The sequence below is a fragment of the Grus americana genome, chromosome 35, assembly GCF_028858705.1.
Source record: "Grus americana isolate bGruAme1 chromosome 35, bGruAme1.mat, whole genome shotgun sequence".
In the NCBI taxonomy this organism is placed as follows: domain Eukaryota; kingdom Metazoa; phylum Chordata; class Aves; order Gruiformes; family Gruidae; genus Grus; species Grus americana.
Genome location: NC_072886.1, coordinates 444,212 through 463,754, shown reverse-complemented (window position 1 = coordinate 463,754; position 19,543 = coordinate 444,212). Strand labels below are relative to the sequence as shown.

At 67.5% G+C, this 19,543-nt stretch overlaps 1 protein-coding gene across 1 annotated transcript; it reads right to left on the bottom strand.

The window, feature by feature from the left end:
• Positions 1 to 879: 879 nt before the first annotated feature.
• Positions 880 to 14,987, bottom strand: SCYL1 (SCY1 like pseudokinase 1). The gene is made up of 16 exons (XM_054808320.1): positions 14,715 to 14,987; positions 13,471 to 13,611; positions 12,052 to 12,174; positions 10,693 to 10,907; positions 9,195 to 9,285; positions 8,922 to 9,077; positions 7,056 to 7,214; positions 6,862 to 6,969; positions 5,083 to 5,196; positions 4,831 to 4,986; positions 4,534 to 4,722; positions 2,595 to 2,667; positions 2,187 to 2,375; positions 1,968 to 2,034; positions 1,634 to 1,833; positions 880 to 1,084 (listed from the first exon to the last, which is right to left on the bottom strand). The coding sequence occupies exons 1-16, from the start codon at positions 14,853 to 14,855 to the stop codon at positions 960 to 962; spliced, it is 2,247 nt and encodes a 748-aa protein (XP_054664295.1). The 5' UTR covers positions 14,856 to 14,987; the 3' UTR covers positions 880 to 959.
• Positions 14,988 to 19,543: the final 4,556 nt, after the last annotated feature.

The following is a 19,543-nucleotide window of genomic DNA, read 5'->3' as shown; positions in this document are numbered from 1 at the left end:
GTGTCCCGGGGGGGGGACGACAGACACACACAGACGTACCCGGCCCCATGGGCAGCCCCACGGCCGCAGCACCGTGGTGCAGGATGTAGCTCAGCGCTTTTGACGGCCCCTGGATGGGTCCCCCGGGGAGACACGCTCCCCCCCCCCTCCCCCCGCCATCTGTGGGTCCCCACCCCCTGCCTTGGGTCGTGCCCCCCCCCGCACCCCTGGGTCCCATCTCCTTCCCCCCCCCCCCCTTCTGCACCCCTGGGTCCCATCTCCTTGCCCCCCCCCCCCGTTCCCATCTCCTTGCCCCCCCCCCCCCCCCTGCACCCCTGGGTCCCATCTCCTTCCCCCCCCCCTTCTGCACCCCTGGGTCCCATCTCCTCCCCCCCAGGTCCCATCTCCCCCCCCCCCGCACCCCTGGGTCCCATCTCCTTGCCCCCCCCCCGGGTCCCATCTCCTCCCCCCCAACCCTGGGTCCCATCTCCTTGCCCCCCCCCCCCCCCCGCACCCCCGGGTCCCATCTCCTCCCCCCCACCCCTGGATCCCATCTCCTTGCCCCCCCCCCACACCCATGGGTCCCCTCCCTCCCCCCCCCCGCACCCCTGGGTCCCATCTCCTTGCCCCCCCCCCGGGTCCCATCTCCTCCCCCCCAACCCTGGGTCCCATCTCCTTGCCCCCCCCCCCCGCACCCCCGGGTCCCATCTCCTCCCCCCCACCCCTGGATCCCATCTCCTTGCCCCCCCCCCCGCACCCCTGGGTCCCCTCCCTCCCCCCCCCGCACCCCTGGGTCCCATCTCCTCCCCCCTGGATCCCATCTCCTTACCCCCCCCCCCCCCCAGTCCCATCCCTCCACCCTTGGGTGACACCCCCCCCGCCCACGTGACCAGACTCGATTCCAGGCCCTCACCACACGGGGGCGCTGCCGCCCCCATGGTTTATTGCCACGCCCCCTGCCACGCCCCCTGCCACGCCCCTCAGTCGAGTTTTCGGGTCCCCAGTTTGGGGGGGCCCCGGGGACCCCCCCGGCGTTTTGCCTCCAGCTCCCGGCGCCGCTGCTGTTCCCGGTGCCGCCGGCTCGAGCCCGGGGAAGGGGGGGGCTCTGGAGAGAAAAGGGGGGGGGGGGGGAGACACAGAGGGGTCACGGGGGTCATGGGAAAATGGGGGTGGGGCGGGGCTCGGGGGGGTGGGGTCCCCCATAAGGGTGGCCCCCAAAGGGGGAGTCCCAGTCAGGCAAATGGGGCATCTGGGGGGGGAGGGGGGAGAGGCGGGGGGGGTCTCAGAGAAGGTGGGGGGGGGTCACAGGGAGGGGGTTCCTGGGGGGGTCTAAGGGGGCTGGGGGCACCCCGAGGGCCATTGGGGGGTCCCGGGGGGTCTGGGGGGGGCCCAGAGGACATCGGGGGGTCCTGGGGGTCCTGGGGGGTGTCCTGAGGGCCGTTGGGGGATCCCGGGGGGTCCCAGAGGAGCTGGGGGGGGTCCCGATGGCCACTGGGGGGTCCTGGGGGTCCCGGGGGGGTGTCCCAAGGGCCATTTGGGGGTCCCAGGGGGCCTATAGGGGGGGGCAGGGGGTCCCAGAGGAGCTGGGGACACCCTGGGGGGGGTCCCTGGGGGTCCCAGAGGACTTTGGGGGGTCCCGGGGGGGGTCCCTCACCCTGCTGACAGGGCGAAGTCTCCCAGGCGTCCTCGGTGCCCCACTCCCCCCCCACCCCCCACTCCCCCTCCTCATCCCCCCCGGTGGGGGGAGGGGCAGTGGGGGAGGGGTGCGGGAGGGGGGGTGCAGGGGGTTGTTGGGGGGGGGGGTCCCCCATCCTCCTCGCTGCTCGCAGGGGGGCTCCGGGGCAGCTCCATGTCCTGGGGTGGGGGGGGGACACGACACAACATACAGATGTGGGGACAGCTGTGACACCCCCCCCCCCAAAACTGTGACACCCCCCTCCCAAGCTGTGACACCCCCCCCCCCCAAAGTGTGACACCCCCAAACTCACCTCCAAGCTGCCCCAGTCGTCGTCCCACCCATCGGGGTCCTCCGGGGGGGGCTCCTCGGGGGGGGGGCTCTGGGGGGGGGGACGATGACGGGACATGGGGTGGGGGGGGGGGGGTCAGGGAGGTTCTGGGGGTCCCCAGGGTGGGAGGCAAGGGGGGGGAGGGGTCCCTGGGGACCCTCCGAGAGGGGGAGTCTCGAGGTAGGTGGGGGGGACACTCACCTTTTGGGGGGGCCGGGGGGCTCTCGGCAGGGGTGTGCGGGGTCTGGGGGGGGCCCCCGGCCTCGGCCCCCATCAGCCGCGCCGTCAGGGAGGTGACGCCGGTGACGGCCCAGGACACGGCGGCCCCCAACCCCCCCGGGACCCCCCCACCCGGACCCCCGGGGGCTGCGGTGGCTGCGCTGGGGGGGTCTGGGGGAAGGGAAGGGTGGGGGGGGTGTCAAAAGGGGGCGGGGGCACCCTCAAATCACCCCCATGTCCCACCCGCCCCCCAGAAACCCCCATACGCGTCCCCCCAAACTGCCCCCCATGTCGCCCCCCCCCCCCAATTCTCCCCCCGCTCCCCAGAACCCCTATTTCTCCCCCCTGCCCCTCCATTCTCACCACCCCCCTCCCCCCAAAATCTCTCACCCCCCTCCGGGGTCCCCCCGGACTCGGCGGCCGCCTCCAGCTGATCCAGGAAGCTGCGGATCGCCCGGAAAGCCTGGGGGGGGGGGCTCGGACAGTGAGGGACCCCCCAAAACAGAGGAGACTCCTCCAGCCCCAGTGACCCCAGGGGGGGGGGAACACCCAGACCCCCCCCAGCACCCACTGCAATGGGACCCCCAGCATCCCCTGCACCCATTTCGATGGCACCCCAGCACCCAGCCCCCCCCCCAGCACCCCCATTGCAATGAGCCCCCCAGCACCCATTCTGATGGCACCCCAGCACCCCCCGCACCCATTTCGATGGCACCCCAGCACCCAGACTTCCGCAGCACCCAGCACCCATTCTGATGGCACCCCAGCACCCAGAACCCCCCCCAGCACCCCCATTGCAATGAGCCCCACAGCACCCAGCACCCCCCAGCACCCACTGCAATGGCACCCCAGCACCCAGCACCCATTCTGATGGGACCCCCAGCACCCAGACCTTGTCCCAGCACCCATTCTGATGGGACCCCAGCACCCATTTCGATGGCATCCCAGCACCCAGCACCCCCCCCAGCACCCCCAGCACCCATTCTGATGGCACCCCAGCACCCAGAACCCCCCCCAGCACCCCCATTGCAATGAGCCCCCCAGCACCCAGCACCCCCCAGCACCCACTACAATGGCACCCCAGCACCCATTCTGATGGGACCCCCAGCACCCATTTCGATGGCATCCCAGCACCCAGCACCCCCCCAGCACCCATTGCAATGGCACCCCAGCACCCAGACTTCCCCAGCACCCAGCACCCATTTCGATGGGACCCCAGCACCCAGACCCCCCCCCAGCACCCCCATTGCAATGAGCCCCCCAGCACCCAGACCCCTCTCAGCACCCCCCAGCACCCACTGCAATGGCACCCCAGCACCCAGCACCCATTCTGATGGGACCCCCAGCACCCAGACCTCGTCCCAGCACCCATTCCGATGGGACCCCAGCACCCAGCACCCCCCCAGCACCCATTGCAATGGCACCCCAGCACCCAGACCTCCCCAGCACCCAGCACCCATTCTGATGGCACCCCAGCACCCAGAACCGCCCCCAGCACCCACCGCAATGAGCCCCCCAGCACCCAGCACCCATTCTGATGGCACCCCAGCACCCAGAACCCCCCCCAGCACCCATTGCAATGAGCCCCCCAGCACCCATTCTGATGGCACCCCAGCACCCAGCCCCCCCCAGCACCCCCATTGCAATGGCACCCCAGCACCCAGCACCCCCCAGCACCCACTGCAATGAGCCTCCCAGCACCCAGCACCCATTCTGATGGGACCCCAGCACCCATTTCGATGGCACCCCAGCACCCAGACTTCCCCAGCACCCAGCCCCCCCCCCCCCAGCACCCCCATTGCAATGAGCCCCCCAGCACCCAGACCCCTCTCAGCACCCCCCAGCACCCACTGCAATGGCACCCCAGCACCCAGCACCCATTCTGATGGGACCCCCAGCACCCATTTCGATGGCATCTCAGCACCCAGCACCCCCCCAGCACCCATTGCAATGGCACCCCAGCACCCAGACCTCCCCAGCACCCAGCACCCATTCTGATGGCACCCCAGCACCCAGGACCCCCCCCAGCACCCACTGCAATGAGCCCCCCAGCACCCATTCTGATGGCACCCCAGACCCCCCCCCCAGCACCCACCGCAATGAGTCCCCCCAGCACCCAGCACCCATTCTGATGGGACCCCAGCACCCACTGCAATGAGTCCCCCCCAGCACCCATTCTGATGGCACCCCAGCACCCACTGCAATAAATCCCCCCAGCACCCAGCACCCATTCTGATGGCCCCCCAGCACCCACTGCAATGAGTCCCCCCAGCACCCAGCACCCAGCACCCATTCTGACGGCCCCCCAGCACCCAGCCCCCCCCCCCACCTGCTGCCTGACGCCGGGGTGAGGGTCAGCGGTGAGCCCGCACAGAGCGGGCAGCACCTTCCCGGCGCACTCCTGGGGCGAGTAGCACCCATGGGTGGCGGCGAAGGCCGCGACGGCGGCCGCCCGCGCCGGGGCGAAGGGGTCCCGCGTCGCCCGCGCCAGCGCCGGGGCCAGCACCCGCTGCCGGGTCTGGGTTTGGGGTGGGGGGGGGGGGGGCACAGAGTGAGTCGTGGGGTGGGTGCGGGTGGGCTCCGGGGTGGGACGGGGGGGGTGCGTAGGGTGCTGGTGGGTGCTCACCTGGGGGGGCAGGAGGGGACCGAGGCGGCCGAGGCAGAGGGTGGCGTTGCATCGCAGGGGTCCCAACGCGTCGCCCGCCTGCACCCGCAGCAGCAACCGCGGCAGCTCCCGCGCCCGACGTCCCTCCCCCAGCTTGGGTGCCAGCAGCACCATGGACTGCGGGGGGGGGGGGGGGACACACACACGGGAGGGGGTTACCCCAGAGCAGGGGGTCCCCAGGGTGGGTGGGGGGGGGGGGTGGGGGGCACCCACCTTGACGGTCTGCTCGCGGATGGCGGGGTTGGTGTCGAGGAACCCGTGGGCGACGTGGGGGAAAATTTGGGCGTCCACCGTGGCCTCGGGTAGGAACTCCACGTACTCCTCGAGCTGGGAAAAAGGGGGGGGACACCCACCGCAGCGTGAGACACCCCCAAAAAAAAATTCCATGGCTGGGGGTACCCGGGTTCCCGACCCGCACCCAGCCCTCCCCACAGCACCCCATGGTTGCTGGGGACCCCCGGTGAGCGAGGGACAAGGGGGAACCCCGGCATCTGGGACCCATAGAGATGGGGACACCGCCCCCCCCCCCCCAATTTGGGACCCACAGAGATGGGGGGACCCCCCCATTTGGGACCCAAAGGACAAGGACCCCCCTAGTTGGGACCCACAGAGATAGGGGGGACCCCAATTTGGGACCCAAAGGACAAGGACCCCCCTAGTTGGGACCCACAGAGATGGGGGACCCCCCCATTTGGGACCCATTGAGATCAAGACCCCCCCAGTTGGGACCCAAAGGACAAGGACCCCCCCCATTTGGGACCCATCGAGATCAAGACCCCCCCAGTTGGGACCCACAGAGATGGGGGGACCCCCCCATTTCGGACCCACAGGACAAGGACCCCCCCAGTTGGGACCCACAGAGATGGGGGGACCCCCCCATTTCGGACCCACAGGACAAGGACCCCCCTATTTGGGACGCACAGAGATTGGGGGACCCCCCCATTTGGGACCCAAAGGACAAGGACCCCCCCATTTGGGACCCACACAGATGGGGGAACCCCAATTTGGGACCCACAGGTCAAGGACCCCCCATTTGGGACCCACACAGATGGGGGGACCCCCACATTTGGGACCCAAAGGACAAGGACCCCCTTATTTGGGATGCCCAGAGATGGGGGACCCCCCCAGTTGGGACCCAAAGGACAAGGACCCCCCCATTTGGGACCCATCGAGATCAAGACCCCCCCAGTTGGGACCCACAGAGATGGGGGGACCCCCCCATTTCAGACCCACAGGACAAGGACCCCCCTAGTTGGGACCCACAGAGATGGGGGACCCCCCCATTTGGGACCCATCGAGATCAAGACCCCCCCCATTTGGGACCCACACAGATGGGGGAACCCCAATTTGGGACCCACAGGACAAGGACCCCCCTATTGGGGACCCACAGAGATGGGGGGACCCCCACATTTGGGACCCAAAGGACAAGGACCCCCCTAGTTGGGACCCACAGAGATGGGGGACCCCCCCATTTGGGACCCATCGAGATCAAGACCCCCCCAGTTGGGACCCACAGAGATGGGGGGACCCCCCCATTTCGGACCCACAGGACAAGGACCCCCCCATTTGGGACCCACAGAGATGGGGGGACCCCCACATTTGGGACCCAAAGGACAAGGACCCCCCCATTTGGGACCCACACAGATGGGGGAACCCCAATTTGGGACCCACAGGACAAGGAACCCCCATTTGGGACCCACAGAGATGGGGGGACCCCCCCATTTGGGACCCAAAGGACAAGGACCCCCCTATTTGGGATGCCCAGAGATGGGGGACCCCCCCATTTGGGACCCATCAAGATCAAGACCCCCCAGTTGGGACCCACAGAGATGGGGGGGACCCCCCCATTTGGGACCCATCCAGATCAACACACTTCCCCCCCCCCCCCCCAATTTGGGCCCTAGAGAGACCTGCCCCCCCCCCCTTTTTGGGCCCCAGAAGGACAGGGACCCCCCCATTTGCACCCCTGGGGTACCCCCCCCCCCCCCAAACCTGCTGCAGCAGCTGCATCCGCAGGGCCCGGTCCGGGGAGGAGAAGAGGCGGACGATGACGGGGACGACGCGCTCCTGGTATTCGGGGGGGTCCAGCGCCTTCGCCACCTGCGGGGATGGGTGACATCGGGGTGCAGGGGGGGGGGGGGACACATGCGTCGGGGAAAGGGGGGACACACACGGAGACACCCCACCTTGAGGAGGGGGGGTAGGGCGCTGGCGTCGGCGCTGCCGAATTCGAGGGCCGCCAGCAGCCGGGGCAGAAGTTTGTGGCGCAGGAAGGGGCCGGGAAGGGAATCCAGGAGGGTGCTGAGCTCCTGCAGGAAGGTGCGGCGCTCCGAGGGGTCCCGGACCTGGGGGCGGGGATGAAGATGAAGATGGGGATGAAGATGAGGGAAGAGGGATGAAGATGAAGGGGCGGGGATGAAGATGAAGATGGGATTGAACGTGAGGGGACAGGGATGAAGATGTGGATGGGGATGAAGATGAGGATGGGGATGAAGATGAGGGGACAAGGATGAAGATGAGGATGAAGATGAAGGAGCAGGGATGAAGATGGGGATGAAGATGAGGGAAGAGGGATGAAGATGAAGGGGTGGGGATGAAGAAGATGGGATTGAACGTGAGAGGACGGGGATGAAGATGAGGGAAGAGGGATGAAGAAGATGGGATTGAACATGAGAGGATGGGGATGAAGATGAAGGAGCAGGGATGAAGATGGGGATGAAGATGAGGGAAGAGGGAGGAAGATGAAGGGGCGGGGATGAAGAAGATGGGATTGAACGTGAGGGGACGGGGATGAAGATGAGGACGGGGATGAAGATGAGGATGAAGATAAAGGAGCAGGGATGAAGATGGGGATGAAGATGAAGGAAGAGGGATGAAGATGAAGGGGCGGGGATGAAGATGAAGATGGGATTGAACGTGAGGGGACAGGGATGAAGATGAGGATGGGGATGAAGATGAGGGGGCGGGGATGAAGATGGGGATGAAGATGAGGGAAGAGGGATGAAGATGAGGGGGCAGGGATGAAGACGGGATTGAACGTGAGGGGATGGGGATGAAGATGAAGATGGGGATGAAGATGAGGATGAAGATGAGGGAACAGAGATGAAGATGAAGACAGGATTGAACATGAGGGGACAGGGATGAAGATGAAGATGGGGATGAAGATCAGGGGACAGGGATGAAGATGAAGGAGCAGGGATGAAGATGGGGATGAAGATGAGGGAAGAGGGATGAAGATGAAGATGGGATTGAACATGAGGGGACGGGGATGAAGATGAGGATGGGGATGAAAATGAGGGGGCGGGGATGAAGATGAAGGGGCGGGGATGAAGATGGGGATGAAGATGAGGGAAGAGGGATGAAGATGAGGATGGGGATGAAGATGGGGATGAAGATGAGGGGACAGGGATAAAGATGAAGATGGGGATGAAGACGAGGATGGGGATGAAGATGAGGATGAAAATGAGAGGACAGAGATGAAGATGAGGGAAGAGGGATAAAGATGAGGATGAAGATGAGGAGACAGGGATGAAGATGGGGATGAAGACGAGGGGCAGCAGGGCATGCGGGTAAGGATGAAGATGTGGGGAGTGAGGATGAGGATGGAGGGGACGTGGGTGAGGATGAGGATGGAGGGAGTGAGGATGAAGATGGGGGAGTGAGGATGAGGAGGGGGGAGTGAGGCTGAGGAGGGGGGGAGTGAGGCTGAGGAGGGGGGGGACGCAGGTGAGGATGAAGGAGTGAGGATGAGGATGGGAGGAGTGGGGATGAAGATGGGGGAAGTGAGGATGAGGATGGAGGGGACGCAGGTGAGGATGAAGATGGGGGGAGTGAGGATGAGGATGGGGGGAGTGAGGATGAGGAGGGAGGGGATGCGGGTGAGGATGAAGATGGGGGGAGTGAGGATGAGGAGGGAGGGGATGGAGGTGAGGATGAAGATGGGGGGAGTGAGGATGAAGACGGGGGGAGTGAGGATGAGGAGGGAGGGCCCAGCGGGTGAGGATGAAGACGGGCGACACGCCGAAGCTGACGACGGGACGGGTGCCGCAGACCTGCAGCTGCTCGAGGAAGAGGCCGGTGCGCACGAGGGGGCAGGCGAGGAAGGCTCCCGGCCGCTGCAGCCGTTTCAGGAGCTGCTCCGGTCCCGGCCGCGCCGACGGCTCCGCGGCCACCAGCTCGCAGAACGGGGGGACCAACCCTGCCGGCAGCTGTGACAACGGGGGGGGGGGGGGGGGGGGTCAAAATAAAGGGGGGAGGGGGACACACACATGACCCCCCCCAGGGGATTTTGGGGGGGTGGGGGACACCCCCAAATCGGGGCTGACCTTGCCGAAGCTGCGCAGGGCGGCGGGTCGGGGCAGGGGGCCGTTGAAGACCTCCCAGATGAGGCAGCCCAAGCGCCACATGTCCCCCGCCCTGGGGACGGCAGTGACAGCGTGGGGACACCCCCCCCCCCCCAACTCTGGTGTCACCCCCCCCCCCCGCCAATGTCCCTCCCCAGGTGCCCCAAGACCCTCGGAGCCCCCCAATGCCGTCCCGTGTCCCCCCCCCGTGTCCCTGTCCCGTCCATGAGCCCACGTGGCCCCGGGTCCCCCCCCCCACGTCCCTGTGTGTCCCCCCCAAAGACCCCCCCCCCCCCCATGTTCCCCTCAAGGCCCCACATCCCCCTGTGTGGCCCCAAGACCCCCCCCACGCCCCCCCATGTCCCCTCATAAACCCCCCGTGTTCCCCCATGTCCCCTCCTGACCCCCCATGTCCCCCCAAAACCCCCCCATGTCCCCTCCTGATCCCCACGTCCCCCCAAACCCTGCCATGTCCCCCCACGACCCCCCCAGGACCCCCCTATGTCCCCCCATGACCCCCCCATGTCCCCCTATGTCGCCCCCGTCCCCCCACGTCCCCTCCTGACCCCTATGTCCCCCCATGTGTCCCCCCCACGACCCCCCATGCCCCCTCCAAGTCCCCCCCATGTCCCCCCACATCCCCTCCTGACCCCGATGTCCCCCCACGACCCCCCCAGGACCCCCCTACGTCCCCCCACGACCCCCCCGTGTCCCCCTATGTCCCCCCCACGACCCCCCCATGTCCCCCCTGTCCCCCCACATCCCCTCCTGACCCCTATGTCCCCTCATGTGTCCCCCCCACGACCCCCCATGCCCCCTCCAAGTCCCCCCATGACCCCCCCATATCCCCCGTGTCCCCCCCCGTGTCCCCCCCCACGACCCCCTATGACCCCCCATGTCCCCTCCTGACCCCCATGACCCCCACACCCCCCCACATCCCCCCAAGACCCCCCACGACCCCCATGTCCCCCCACGACCCCCATGTCCCCTCCTGACCCCCATGTCCCCCCAAACCCCGCCATGTCCCCCCAAGACCCCCCCATGACCCCCCATGTCCCCCTATGACCCCCCCATGTCCCCCCTGTCCCCCCACACCCCCCCACGTCCCCTCCTGACCCCCATGTCCCCCCCGTCCCCCCACGTCCCCTCCTGACCCCCCTGTCCCCCCCACACCCCCCCATGTCCCCCCCGTCCCCCCACGTCCCCCACGTCCCCTCCTGACCCCCATGTCCCCCCAAACCCCGCCATGTCCCCCCAAGACCCCCCCATGTCCCCCCATGACCCCCTCATGTCCCCCCCGTCCCCCCACCCCCCCCACGTCCCCTCCTGACCCCCATGTCCCCCCAAACCCCGCCATGTCCCCCCAAGACCCCCCCATGACCCCCCATGTCCCCCTATGACCCCCCCATGTCCCCCCTGTCGTTGTCCCCCCCCCCCACATCCCCTCCTGACCCCCATGCCCCCCCCCCCCCCAACTCACCAGGGCTCACCCCGCCCTCGTGAAGAGTCACCAAATTCGGGGGGATCCTGGGGCCGGGGGGGGACGCCGGGGGGCCGGGGGGGGACCCCTTCGCTGGCTGCCGCCACCCGCTCCAGCCCCCCGAGTTTCCAGTCGCCCCCCGGGTCGACGAAGATGGCGTCGGCCCCCAGCGCGTGGTGCACGAGCCCCGAGCCCCCCAGGAACGCCAGCGCCGTCTGCGGGAGCGCTCAGCCGGGCTCGGGGACCCCCCCGGATCCTGCCGTACCCCCCCACCCCCCGGGTACCTGGGGTCCACCCCCCAGCCCCCCAGGGTGCCCCCCCACATCCCCAGGGGTCCCCCCAATATCCCCAGAGTGTCCCCCCCCTCAGATCCCTAGGCCCCCCCAGACCCCCAGGCTGCCCCCCCCAAACCTCCAGGGTGCCCCTCCCAGATTCCTGGGGGTCCCCCCAAGACCCCCAGAGTGTCCCCCCCCAGACCCCCAGGGTGCCCCCCCAGATTCTTGGGGCTCCCCCCCCAGACCCCAGGGTGCCCCCCCAGATCCCCGGGGTCCCCCCCAAGACCCCCAGAGTACCCCCCCCCGCCAGACCCCCAGGCTGCCCCCACAGATCCTTGGAGTCCCCCCCAGACCCCCAGGCTGCCCCCCCAAACCTCCAGGGTGCCCCCCCCAGACCCCCAGGGTGCCCCCCAGATCCCCAGGGGTCCCCCCAAGACCCCCAGAGTGCCCCCCCCTCAGATCCCTAGGCTCCCCCCCAGACCCCAGGGTGCCCCCCCAGATCCCTGGGGGTCCCCCCAAAACCCCCAGGGTGTCCCCCCCCTCAGATGCCCAGGCCCCCCCAGATTCCCAGGGGTCCCCTCAGACCCCAGGGTGCCCCCCAGACCCCCAGAGTGCCCCCCCCTCAGATCCCCAGGCCCCCCCAGACCCCAGGGTGCCCCCCCAAAACCCCCAGGGGTCCCCCCAGACCCCCAGGGGTCCCCCCCAAAACCCCCAGGGGTCCCCCCCAGACCCCCCAGGGTGCCCCCCCCTCAGATCCCCAGGCCCCCCCAGATTCCCAGGGGTCCCCCCAGACCCCAGGGTGCCCCCCCAGACCCCCAGGGTGCCCCCCCCTCAGATCCCCGGGGTCCCCCCAAACCCCCAGGGTGTCCCCCTCAGATCCCCAGGCCCCCCCAGACCCCAGGGTGCCCCCCCAAAACCCCCAGAGTGCCCCCCCCTCAGATCCCCAGGCCCCCCCAGATTCCCAGGGGTCTCCCCAAAACCCCCAGGGTGCCCCCCCAGACCCCAGGGTGCCCCCCCCTCAGATCCCCAGGCCCCCCCAGATTCCCAGGGGTCCCCCCAGACCCCAGGGTGCCCCCCCCCTCACCAGGAGCTGGTGCAGCCCCCAGGCCACTTCCTGCTCCCCCAGGTCGCCCGTCGGGGGCCGCAGCCGCAGGTGCCGGCGCAACGGCGTCACCGCTTCCGTCACCAGGTAGAGGCACTGCTCCGTCTGGGGGGACCGTGACGTCACCACACGTGTCACCACCTCCCCACTTTGGGTCGTGTCCCCCCGCCCCCAGGTCCCCCCCAGAGCCTCACGCGTCCCCCCACTTCCCCATATCCCCCCGTGACCCCCCCCACCTCTGTGTCCCCCCCACGTCCCCCTCTCCCCCCATGTCCCCCCGTGTCCCCCCACATCACCGTGTGTCCCCCCTGTCCCCCCCATCCCCACTGTGTCCCCCCTCCCCCCCATGTCCCCATGCCCCCCATCCCCACACTGTCCCCCTGTCCCCCCACGTCCCCCACCCCTGCTGTGTCCCCCCCATGTCCCCGTGCCCCCATCCCCGTACTGTCCCCCCATGTCCCCCCGTCCCCGTACTGTCCCCCCATGCCCCCCCACATCCCCCTGCCCCCCCATCCCCGTACTGTCCCCCCATGTCCCCCCCATCCCCGTACTGTCGTCCCATGTCCCCATGCCCCCCCATATCCCCCTACCCCCCATCCCCGTACTGTCCCCCCGTGTCCCCCCCACGTCCCCCTGCCCCCGTCCCCGTACTGTCCCCCCGTGTCCCCCCATCCCCATACTGTCGTCCCATGTCCCCCCCATGTTCCCGTGCCCCCCATCCCCGTACTGTCCCCCCATGCCCCCCCACATCCCCCTGCCCCCCCATCCCCGTACTGTCCCCCCATGTCCCCCCCATCCCCGTACTGTCGTCCCATGTCCCCATGCCCCCCCATATCCCCCTACCCCCCATCCCCGTACTGTCCCCCCGTGTCCCCCCCACGTCCCCCTGCCCCCGTCCCCGTACTGTCCCCCCGTGTCCCCCCATCCCCATACTGTCGTCCCATGTCCCCCCCATGTTCCCGTGCCCCCCATCCCCGTACTGTCCCCCCATGTCCCCCCCGTCCCCGTACTGTCCCCCCATGCCCCCCCACATCCCCCTGCCCCCCCATCCCCGTACTGTCCCCCCATGTCCCCCCCATCCCCGTACTGTCGTCCCATGTCCCCATGCCCCCCCATATCCCCCTACCCCCCATCCCCGTACTGTCCCCCCGTGTCCCCCCCACGTCCCCCTGCCCCCGTCCCCGTACTGTCCCCCCGTGTCCCCCCCATCCCCATACTGTCGTCCCATGTCCCCCCCATGTTCCCGTGCCCCCCATCCCTGCACTGTCCCCCCATGTCCCCCCCGTACTGTCCCCCCGTGTCCCCCCCATATCCCCCTACCCCCCATCCCCGCACTGTCCCCCCGTGTCCCCCCCATGTCCCCACGCCCCCCCACGCACGTGTCCCCCCCCCCCATGTCACCTCCAGGCTGTCGAGGTAACCCAGCACGTTGGGGTGCCGCAGGCTGCGCAGGCGCCGCAAGGCCGCCCGGGCCAGGGGGGTGGCGGCCGCGTCCCCCGTCCCCAAGCTGTGGGCGAACACCGACACGGGCGCCCCGTCCGCCTGGGACATGGGGACAGCGTGGGGACGGGGCGGGGGGACGTGGGGGGGATGTGGGGGGATGTGGGATGGGGGTTGGGGGGTGTTGGGGGGACGTGGGGGGACGTGGGATGGGGGTTGTGGGGTGTTGAGGGGTCATGGGGGGGACATGGGGACATGGGGCAGGGCGTTGGGGGGACGTGGGGATGGGGGTCATGGGGATGGGGGGGGACATGGGGATGGGGCGGGGGGACGTGGGATGGGGGTTGGGGGGTGTTGGGGGGACGTGGGTCATGGGGACATGGGGGGACATGGGATGGGGGTCATGGGGTGTTGGGGGGTCATGGGGATGGGGCAGGGGGACGTGGGGGGACGTGGGATGGGGGTTGTGGGGATGGGGACGGGGTGTTGGGGGGACACGGGGGGACGTGGGGATGGGGGTCATGGGGATGTGGGGGGACGGGGGGGGATGTGGGATGGGGGTCGTGGGGTGTTGGGGGGTTGTGGGGGGACGTGGGGACATGGGGCAGGGCGTTGGGGGGATGTGGGGATGGGGGTCATGGGGATGGGGGGGGACATGGGGATGGGGCGGGGGGACGTGGGGGGACATGGGGATGGGGGTCATGGGGTGTTGGGGGGATGTGGGGATGGGGGGGACGTGGGGCAGGGCGTTGGGGGGACGTGGGATGGGGGTCGTGGGGTGTTGGGGGGACATGGGGATGGGGGTCGTGGGGATGGGGGGGGACATGGGGATGGGGACTGGGCGGGGGGATGTGGGGGGACGTGGGGACATGGGGCAGGGCGTTGGGGGGACGTGGGGATGGGGGTCATGGGGATGGGGAGGGACGTGGGGATGGGGATGGGGCGGGGGGGATGTGGGGGGACGTGGGGATGGGGGTCGTGGGGTGTTGGGGGGATGTGGGGGGTCATTGGGATGGCGGTCGTGGGGATGGGAGGTCGTGGGGAAGGGGGGCAGAGGGGTGCGGGGACGTGGGACGGGAGACACGGGGACATGGAAGTGGGGTGCAGGGGGACGGGGGGGGGACACGACGGACACGAGGGGACACGAGGGGACACGAGGGGACACGAGGGGCCGCCCCTCCCCGCTCCCCCCCCCCCCCTCCCACCTTTCGCCTCCCCCGCAGCAGCCGCCAAAGCGGAGCCGGGGCCGCGTCCACCGCCGGGGCCGGGTCGGGATCCGGCTCGGGATCGGGTGGGCCCAGTTCGAAGGGAAAATCCCGCACGGGGTCCCGGGAGAAGAGCCACATCGCGGGGCCGGGGGTCCCGGGGGGGGGGGGGGGGGTCCCGGGGTGTGGGGGGGGATCCCGGGGGTCCGAGGCCGGAGCGGGCCCGGAGGAGGCGGCGGCAGCGGCGCCGGGGGGGAAGGATCCGGTGGCGGACCAGGGGGCGGGGTCTGGAGAGAGGGGGTGGAGTCTGGGGCGGAGCCTGAGGGGAAGGGGGTGGAGTCAGAGGCGGGGCCGCGATGGGGAAGGGGAGGAGAGGGGCGTGGTCAGGGGGTGGGGGGCGGAGCCGAGGGAGAGAGACAGAGCGCCTGGGGGCGGGGTTAAGAGAGGAGGCGGGGCGGTGGGCGGAGCCTGGGGCGATGGGCGGGGTCGGGGCGGAGCGATGGGCGGGGCCTGGGGCGGGGCCTGGGGCGATGGGCGGGGCGCGGGAAACGGCTGGCAGGGACACGCAGGCAGGAACAGGCAGTGACGTCACCAAGAGGCCACCAGCCTGGCAGGAACGGGCAGTGACGTCACAGGGGGGTGTCTGGGGACGGGGGGGGGGGGGGGGTGTGTCACAGCCCCGTGACATCACCCTCCTCGTCATCCCCTCCCTCTTCCACCCCCCCACCAGGGATGACACGAGGCCAATCAGGTCTCAGCAAGTTTATTGGTCACTGGGGGTCCCCGTCACGACATGGGCGGGGGGGGGGGCCTCGTCATGACACGGGGCGTCATCACGACACTGGGTCTGTCGCGATGTGAGGTCCTCAAAGTGACACAGCGTATCCGTTGCTATATGGGGGTCCTGTTGCGATACCGGTCTTCACGGAGACGTGGGGTTCCCACCGTGGCGGCGTCCTCCAAGAAATGCGGAGCCCCCCCCCTCCACGACATGGGGTCCCCGTTGCGATACAGGGTCACCCCATCCCCGTGTCATGGGTCGTCCTAGAGAAATGGGGTGTGTGGGGGGGGAGCTGTCACAATAAGGTGTCCTTGTCATGATACGGGGTCTCTGTCATGACCATGGGCCATCCCTGTCCCCCTATCGTGGGTTCCCCAAAGCTGCATGGGAGCCCTAGAGAAATGGGGGTGGCTGTGTCACGATATAGGGGGTCCCTACTGCAAAAAAGGGGTCCCTGTCATGATATAGGGGGTCCCTACTGCAAAAAAGGGCTCCCCGTGGCGATACAGGGGGTCCCTGTCGCGATACAGGGTCCCTCTCGCACCTCTGGCCCACCCTCCCCATACCGCGGGTTCCCCAAAGAGCAACGCGGAGGGATCCCCGTCGCGATACGGGGGGTCCCATCACGACAGGAGGGAGGAAGCAGCGGGCGCCGCGGGGAGTCGAACCCCACCCCGGGGAGAGAGGAGGAAGGTGCTCCCCGGGGGTGCCCCCACCGGCACCTTTTGCTTTTTTTTGTGGCCTTTTTGGGTCCGGAGGAGAAAAAAGCAAAACCTGAGAGAACGGGGTTCGCTCAGGAAAAGAAAAAACCTCGGGGGGGGGCGGGGACACGCCCCGCGGCCCCGCCCCCAGCCCTGGAGCTCCACCCCCTGGCTCCAGGGCCCCGCCCCAGCCCCGGAGCCCCGCCCCCCTGGCTCCAGGGCCCCGCCCCCAGCCCCGGAGCCCCGCCCCCCGGCTCCAGGGCCCCGCCCCCTGGCCGAAGGGGTTTGGGTGGAATCCAGGGGAATTTGGGATTCCCGGGACTCCCGGAGGGGGTGAAATTCCGCTACGCCAGAACCGTCGGAAAAGCAGGAAACAGCCCCAAAAAAGCAACCTGGAGGCGGGGCCTCCCCAGGGGGCTTTTTTGGGGGGGGTGGGGTGTTGTTGGGGCCTGTACGCCTTCCCGGCGCAAAAACAGGCTCGGAAAGAGGGATTTTGGGTCAGGCACGCGTCGCCATCGCAAAACGGGCTCCGAAAGGGGGATTTTGGGTCAGGCACGCGTCGCCATCGCAAAACGGGCTCCAAAAGGGGGATTTTGGGTCAGTCACATGCCCCCGATGCAAAACGGGCTCAGAAAGGGGGATTTTAGGGCCGGCACGCTTCCCCGGCGCAAAACGGGTGCGGAAAGCGGGATTTTGGGGTCAGGCTCACAGCCCAGGCGCAAAACAGGCTCAGAAAGCAGGATTTTGGGTCGGGCTCGCATCCCGGGCGCAAAACAGGCTCAGAAAGCAGGATTTTGGGTCAGAGTCGCGTCCCGGGCGCAGAATGGGCTCAGAAAGGGGGATTTTGGGTCAGAGTCGCATCCCGGGCGCAGAACGGGCTCAGAAAGGGGGATTTCGGGTCAGAGTCGCGTCCCGGGCGCAGAACGGGCTCAGAAAGGGGGATTTCGGGTCAGTCACGTCCCGGGCACGGGGGGCCCCCCCCCACCCCGGTACTTACTCCGCTCGCTCACCTTTCCTGCCTCTTATTTTGGGGGGGATTTCTACGTTTTAGCCATTTTTTGTACCCAATTGTCCATTTTGGGGCGGATCGAGGCCGTTTTAGGCACCGTCGCTGCGTCGGGGGGGGAAAGCGGGAGGGGGGGGGGGAGAGAAACAACAACCACCAACACCGGGAACAACAACCGGAACAACGCCGGGAACAACCGTCAACAGCCGGAGCCAGCGAACTCTTTCCTACCCAAAAATTCTGCGGCTTCTCCTCAACTCCTATCATTTTGGGGAAAAAACCTGGGAAAAAGGTTAAAAAAAACCTCCCCCCTCCCCAAGCAAGAGGCCAAGGTGCTGGCTAAGGGTTTTTTGGGGGAAAAAGCCACATTTTCTGCTCAAAATCCCAGTATGGAGGAGGTGGGGCCCGACCAACAGCACTCGCTGTGCGTTTTGGGGCAGTTTGGGTATTTTGGGGGGTTTTTTTCGGTTTCAAATTTGGGGATCGGGGAGGGGGATGAAGCGGAATTGGGGGGGAAACAGCAAAACCCGCCCATGGTGAGACTGGGCCGCCCCCATCGCGCCCAAATCCAGCCAGAATTTCCCTTTTTTGGGGTGAAAGCAGCAGAAATACCCTTCTTTTATGATCCCTACGTGTTTCGGCAGACCCTTTTTTGGGGTTTTTTTGCCCAAATCTGACGGTTTGAGGCTACGAATCCTCGGCTTTACAGTCGGAGGCGCAGGAACCAGCTGGGGGGGTCTGGAAAAAACACCTGCGAGACACAGTTCCCCCCCCCCCCAGCCCCGTCAGCCACCGTTTGGGGCAAAAGCGGTAAAAACACCCGTTTTTTCGCATTTATCCCCAAAACCATTGGGCTTTCGCATCGCTCCGCGCCGGGGGGGGGGGTGACGGGGGTTGGGGGAGGGGCGCAAACATGCCGCGTTTTGGGGGTCCCAGCGCTCCCCCCCACGGGTAAAAACCGCGCCGACACCCCAGCGATACCAAAACCGGCCGGAAATGCCCCAAATCCGCAGCCCCTCCCTCCCGCCCCCAAACCGGGCGATTTTGGGGAAAGGAGGGGGGTGGGGCGCGCCGGGGGGGACTCGTCACCGTCGCAGACGAAGCGATTTCGGGGGGGGTTTGCCAGAATTTTGCCACCGCTCCCCGCCGCCCCGCTCCTACACTTACAGCTCGTTTTGGGGGAAAAAGCCTAAATTTAACCATCCTGCTGCCTTTTATGGAGAAAACCTGAAAGTACAATTATTGCACCTCCCCCACCCCTGCCTGGCTCCATCCGCTCCCCTGCCGAGCATTTTGGGGGGGATTTGGGGGTTTTTTTGGGTTTTTTTTTTACGTTAAGTTTTTTTCCTAAGGGAAGCTCCTGGGGGGACACTCGGCCCGAGCCGTAATCCTCATTTTCCAGCTTCGGTTTTGGGGGAAAAAAGCGGGTTTTCTTCCAAGGTGGCTCCTACCTCTGCATCTGCGGAAAGGCCCAAAAAAACCCAAACCGCGCTGCCCCACCCCCCCACCCCCCCACCCCGTCCCAGCTCCACCAGGCAGAAACCAACAGAAACGCCCCCAAAAAACCACCCCCAAATGAAATATAAATCTTACTTCTGACCGGCTCCACATTTATCAAATCAGGGGTTTTATCCTCAAAGGTCCCTGCGGAAAAGCTCCTGAGCGCGCTTTGGGTGCGGATTTGCCTTTTTTGGTTAAATTCTGAGACCCGGGGTCTCTTTTTACTTTTCCTTGGCATTTTTGTCACCGTTATTTGCCTTTTTCTGCTGCGTTTTGCTGCTTCCCTGAGGGGGGAAAAACACTCGAGACCCCCCCCCCCCCCACCCCCACAAAAAACACCTTTTTTTTTTTTTTCCTCTTTTCCCCTTTTCCGGAGAGTTTCAGCCATCCCCTCCCGCACGTCACCTTTCTTTTGGGGGAAAAAGAAGGGATTTTGGATCACTTACTCTGCGGCGACAGGCGGAAACTACGGAGCGCTACAGTCGGAGCCCGGTGATGCCGGAGTAGGGTTTGGGGGGGGGGGATTTTTTTTCCCCATTTCTCAAGGTTTTTACAGAAAAAAAAAAAGGGGGAGCGGGGGCGAAGGCCACGGCGCCTGCAACGACAAGAGCCCCCCCCCCCCCCCCCCAAACCCCCCCGAACGCCCCCAAACCCGGCGGGGGGAAAGGGCCTCACCCGGCTGCCGCCTCCGGCTCCATTTTGGGGCTTTTTCCTCAAATTCCTCAACTTTTCCTGCCTCCGGCGGGTCCCGCTTTCCTCCGGCCGCTCCTGCTCCTCACCCTCCTCTTCTCCTTCCTCCTTTTTCCTCTTTTTCCTTTTTTTTTTTAAATTAATTTTGGCC

What these genes read in the sequence shown, in the direction of transcription:
- SCYL1 (XM_054808320.1), bottom strand. Translation starts at nt 14,855, where the DNA reads ATGTGGCTCTTCTCCCGGGACCCCGTGCGGGATTTTCCCTTCGAACTG. An exon ending in GGGGGCTGCACCAGCTCCTG is followed by an intron (nt 10,908 to 12,051) that starts GTGAGGGGGGGG and finishes GCGCTCCCGCAG; the next exon opens with ACGGCGCTGGCGTTCCTGGG. An exon ending in GGATGCAGCTGCTGCAGCAG is followed by an intron (nt 5,197 to 6,861) that starts GTTTGGGGGGGG and finishes CCTTTTTCCCAG; the next exon opens with CTCGAGGAGTACGTGGAGTT.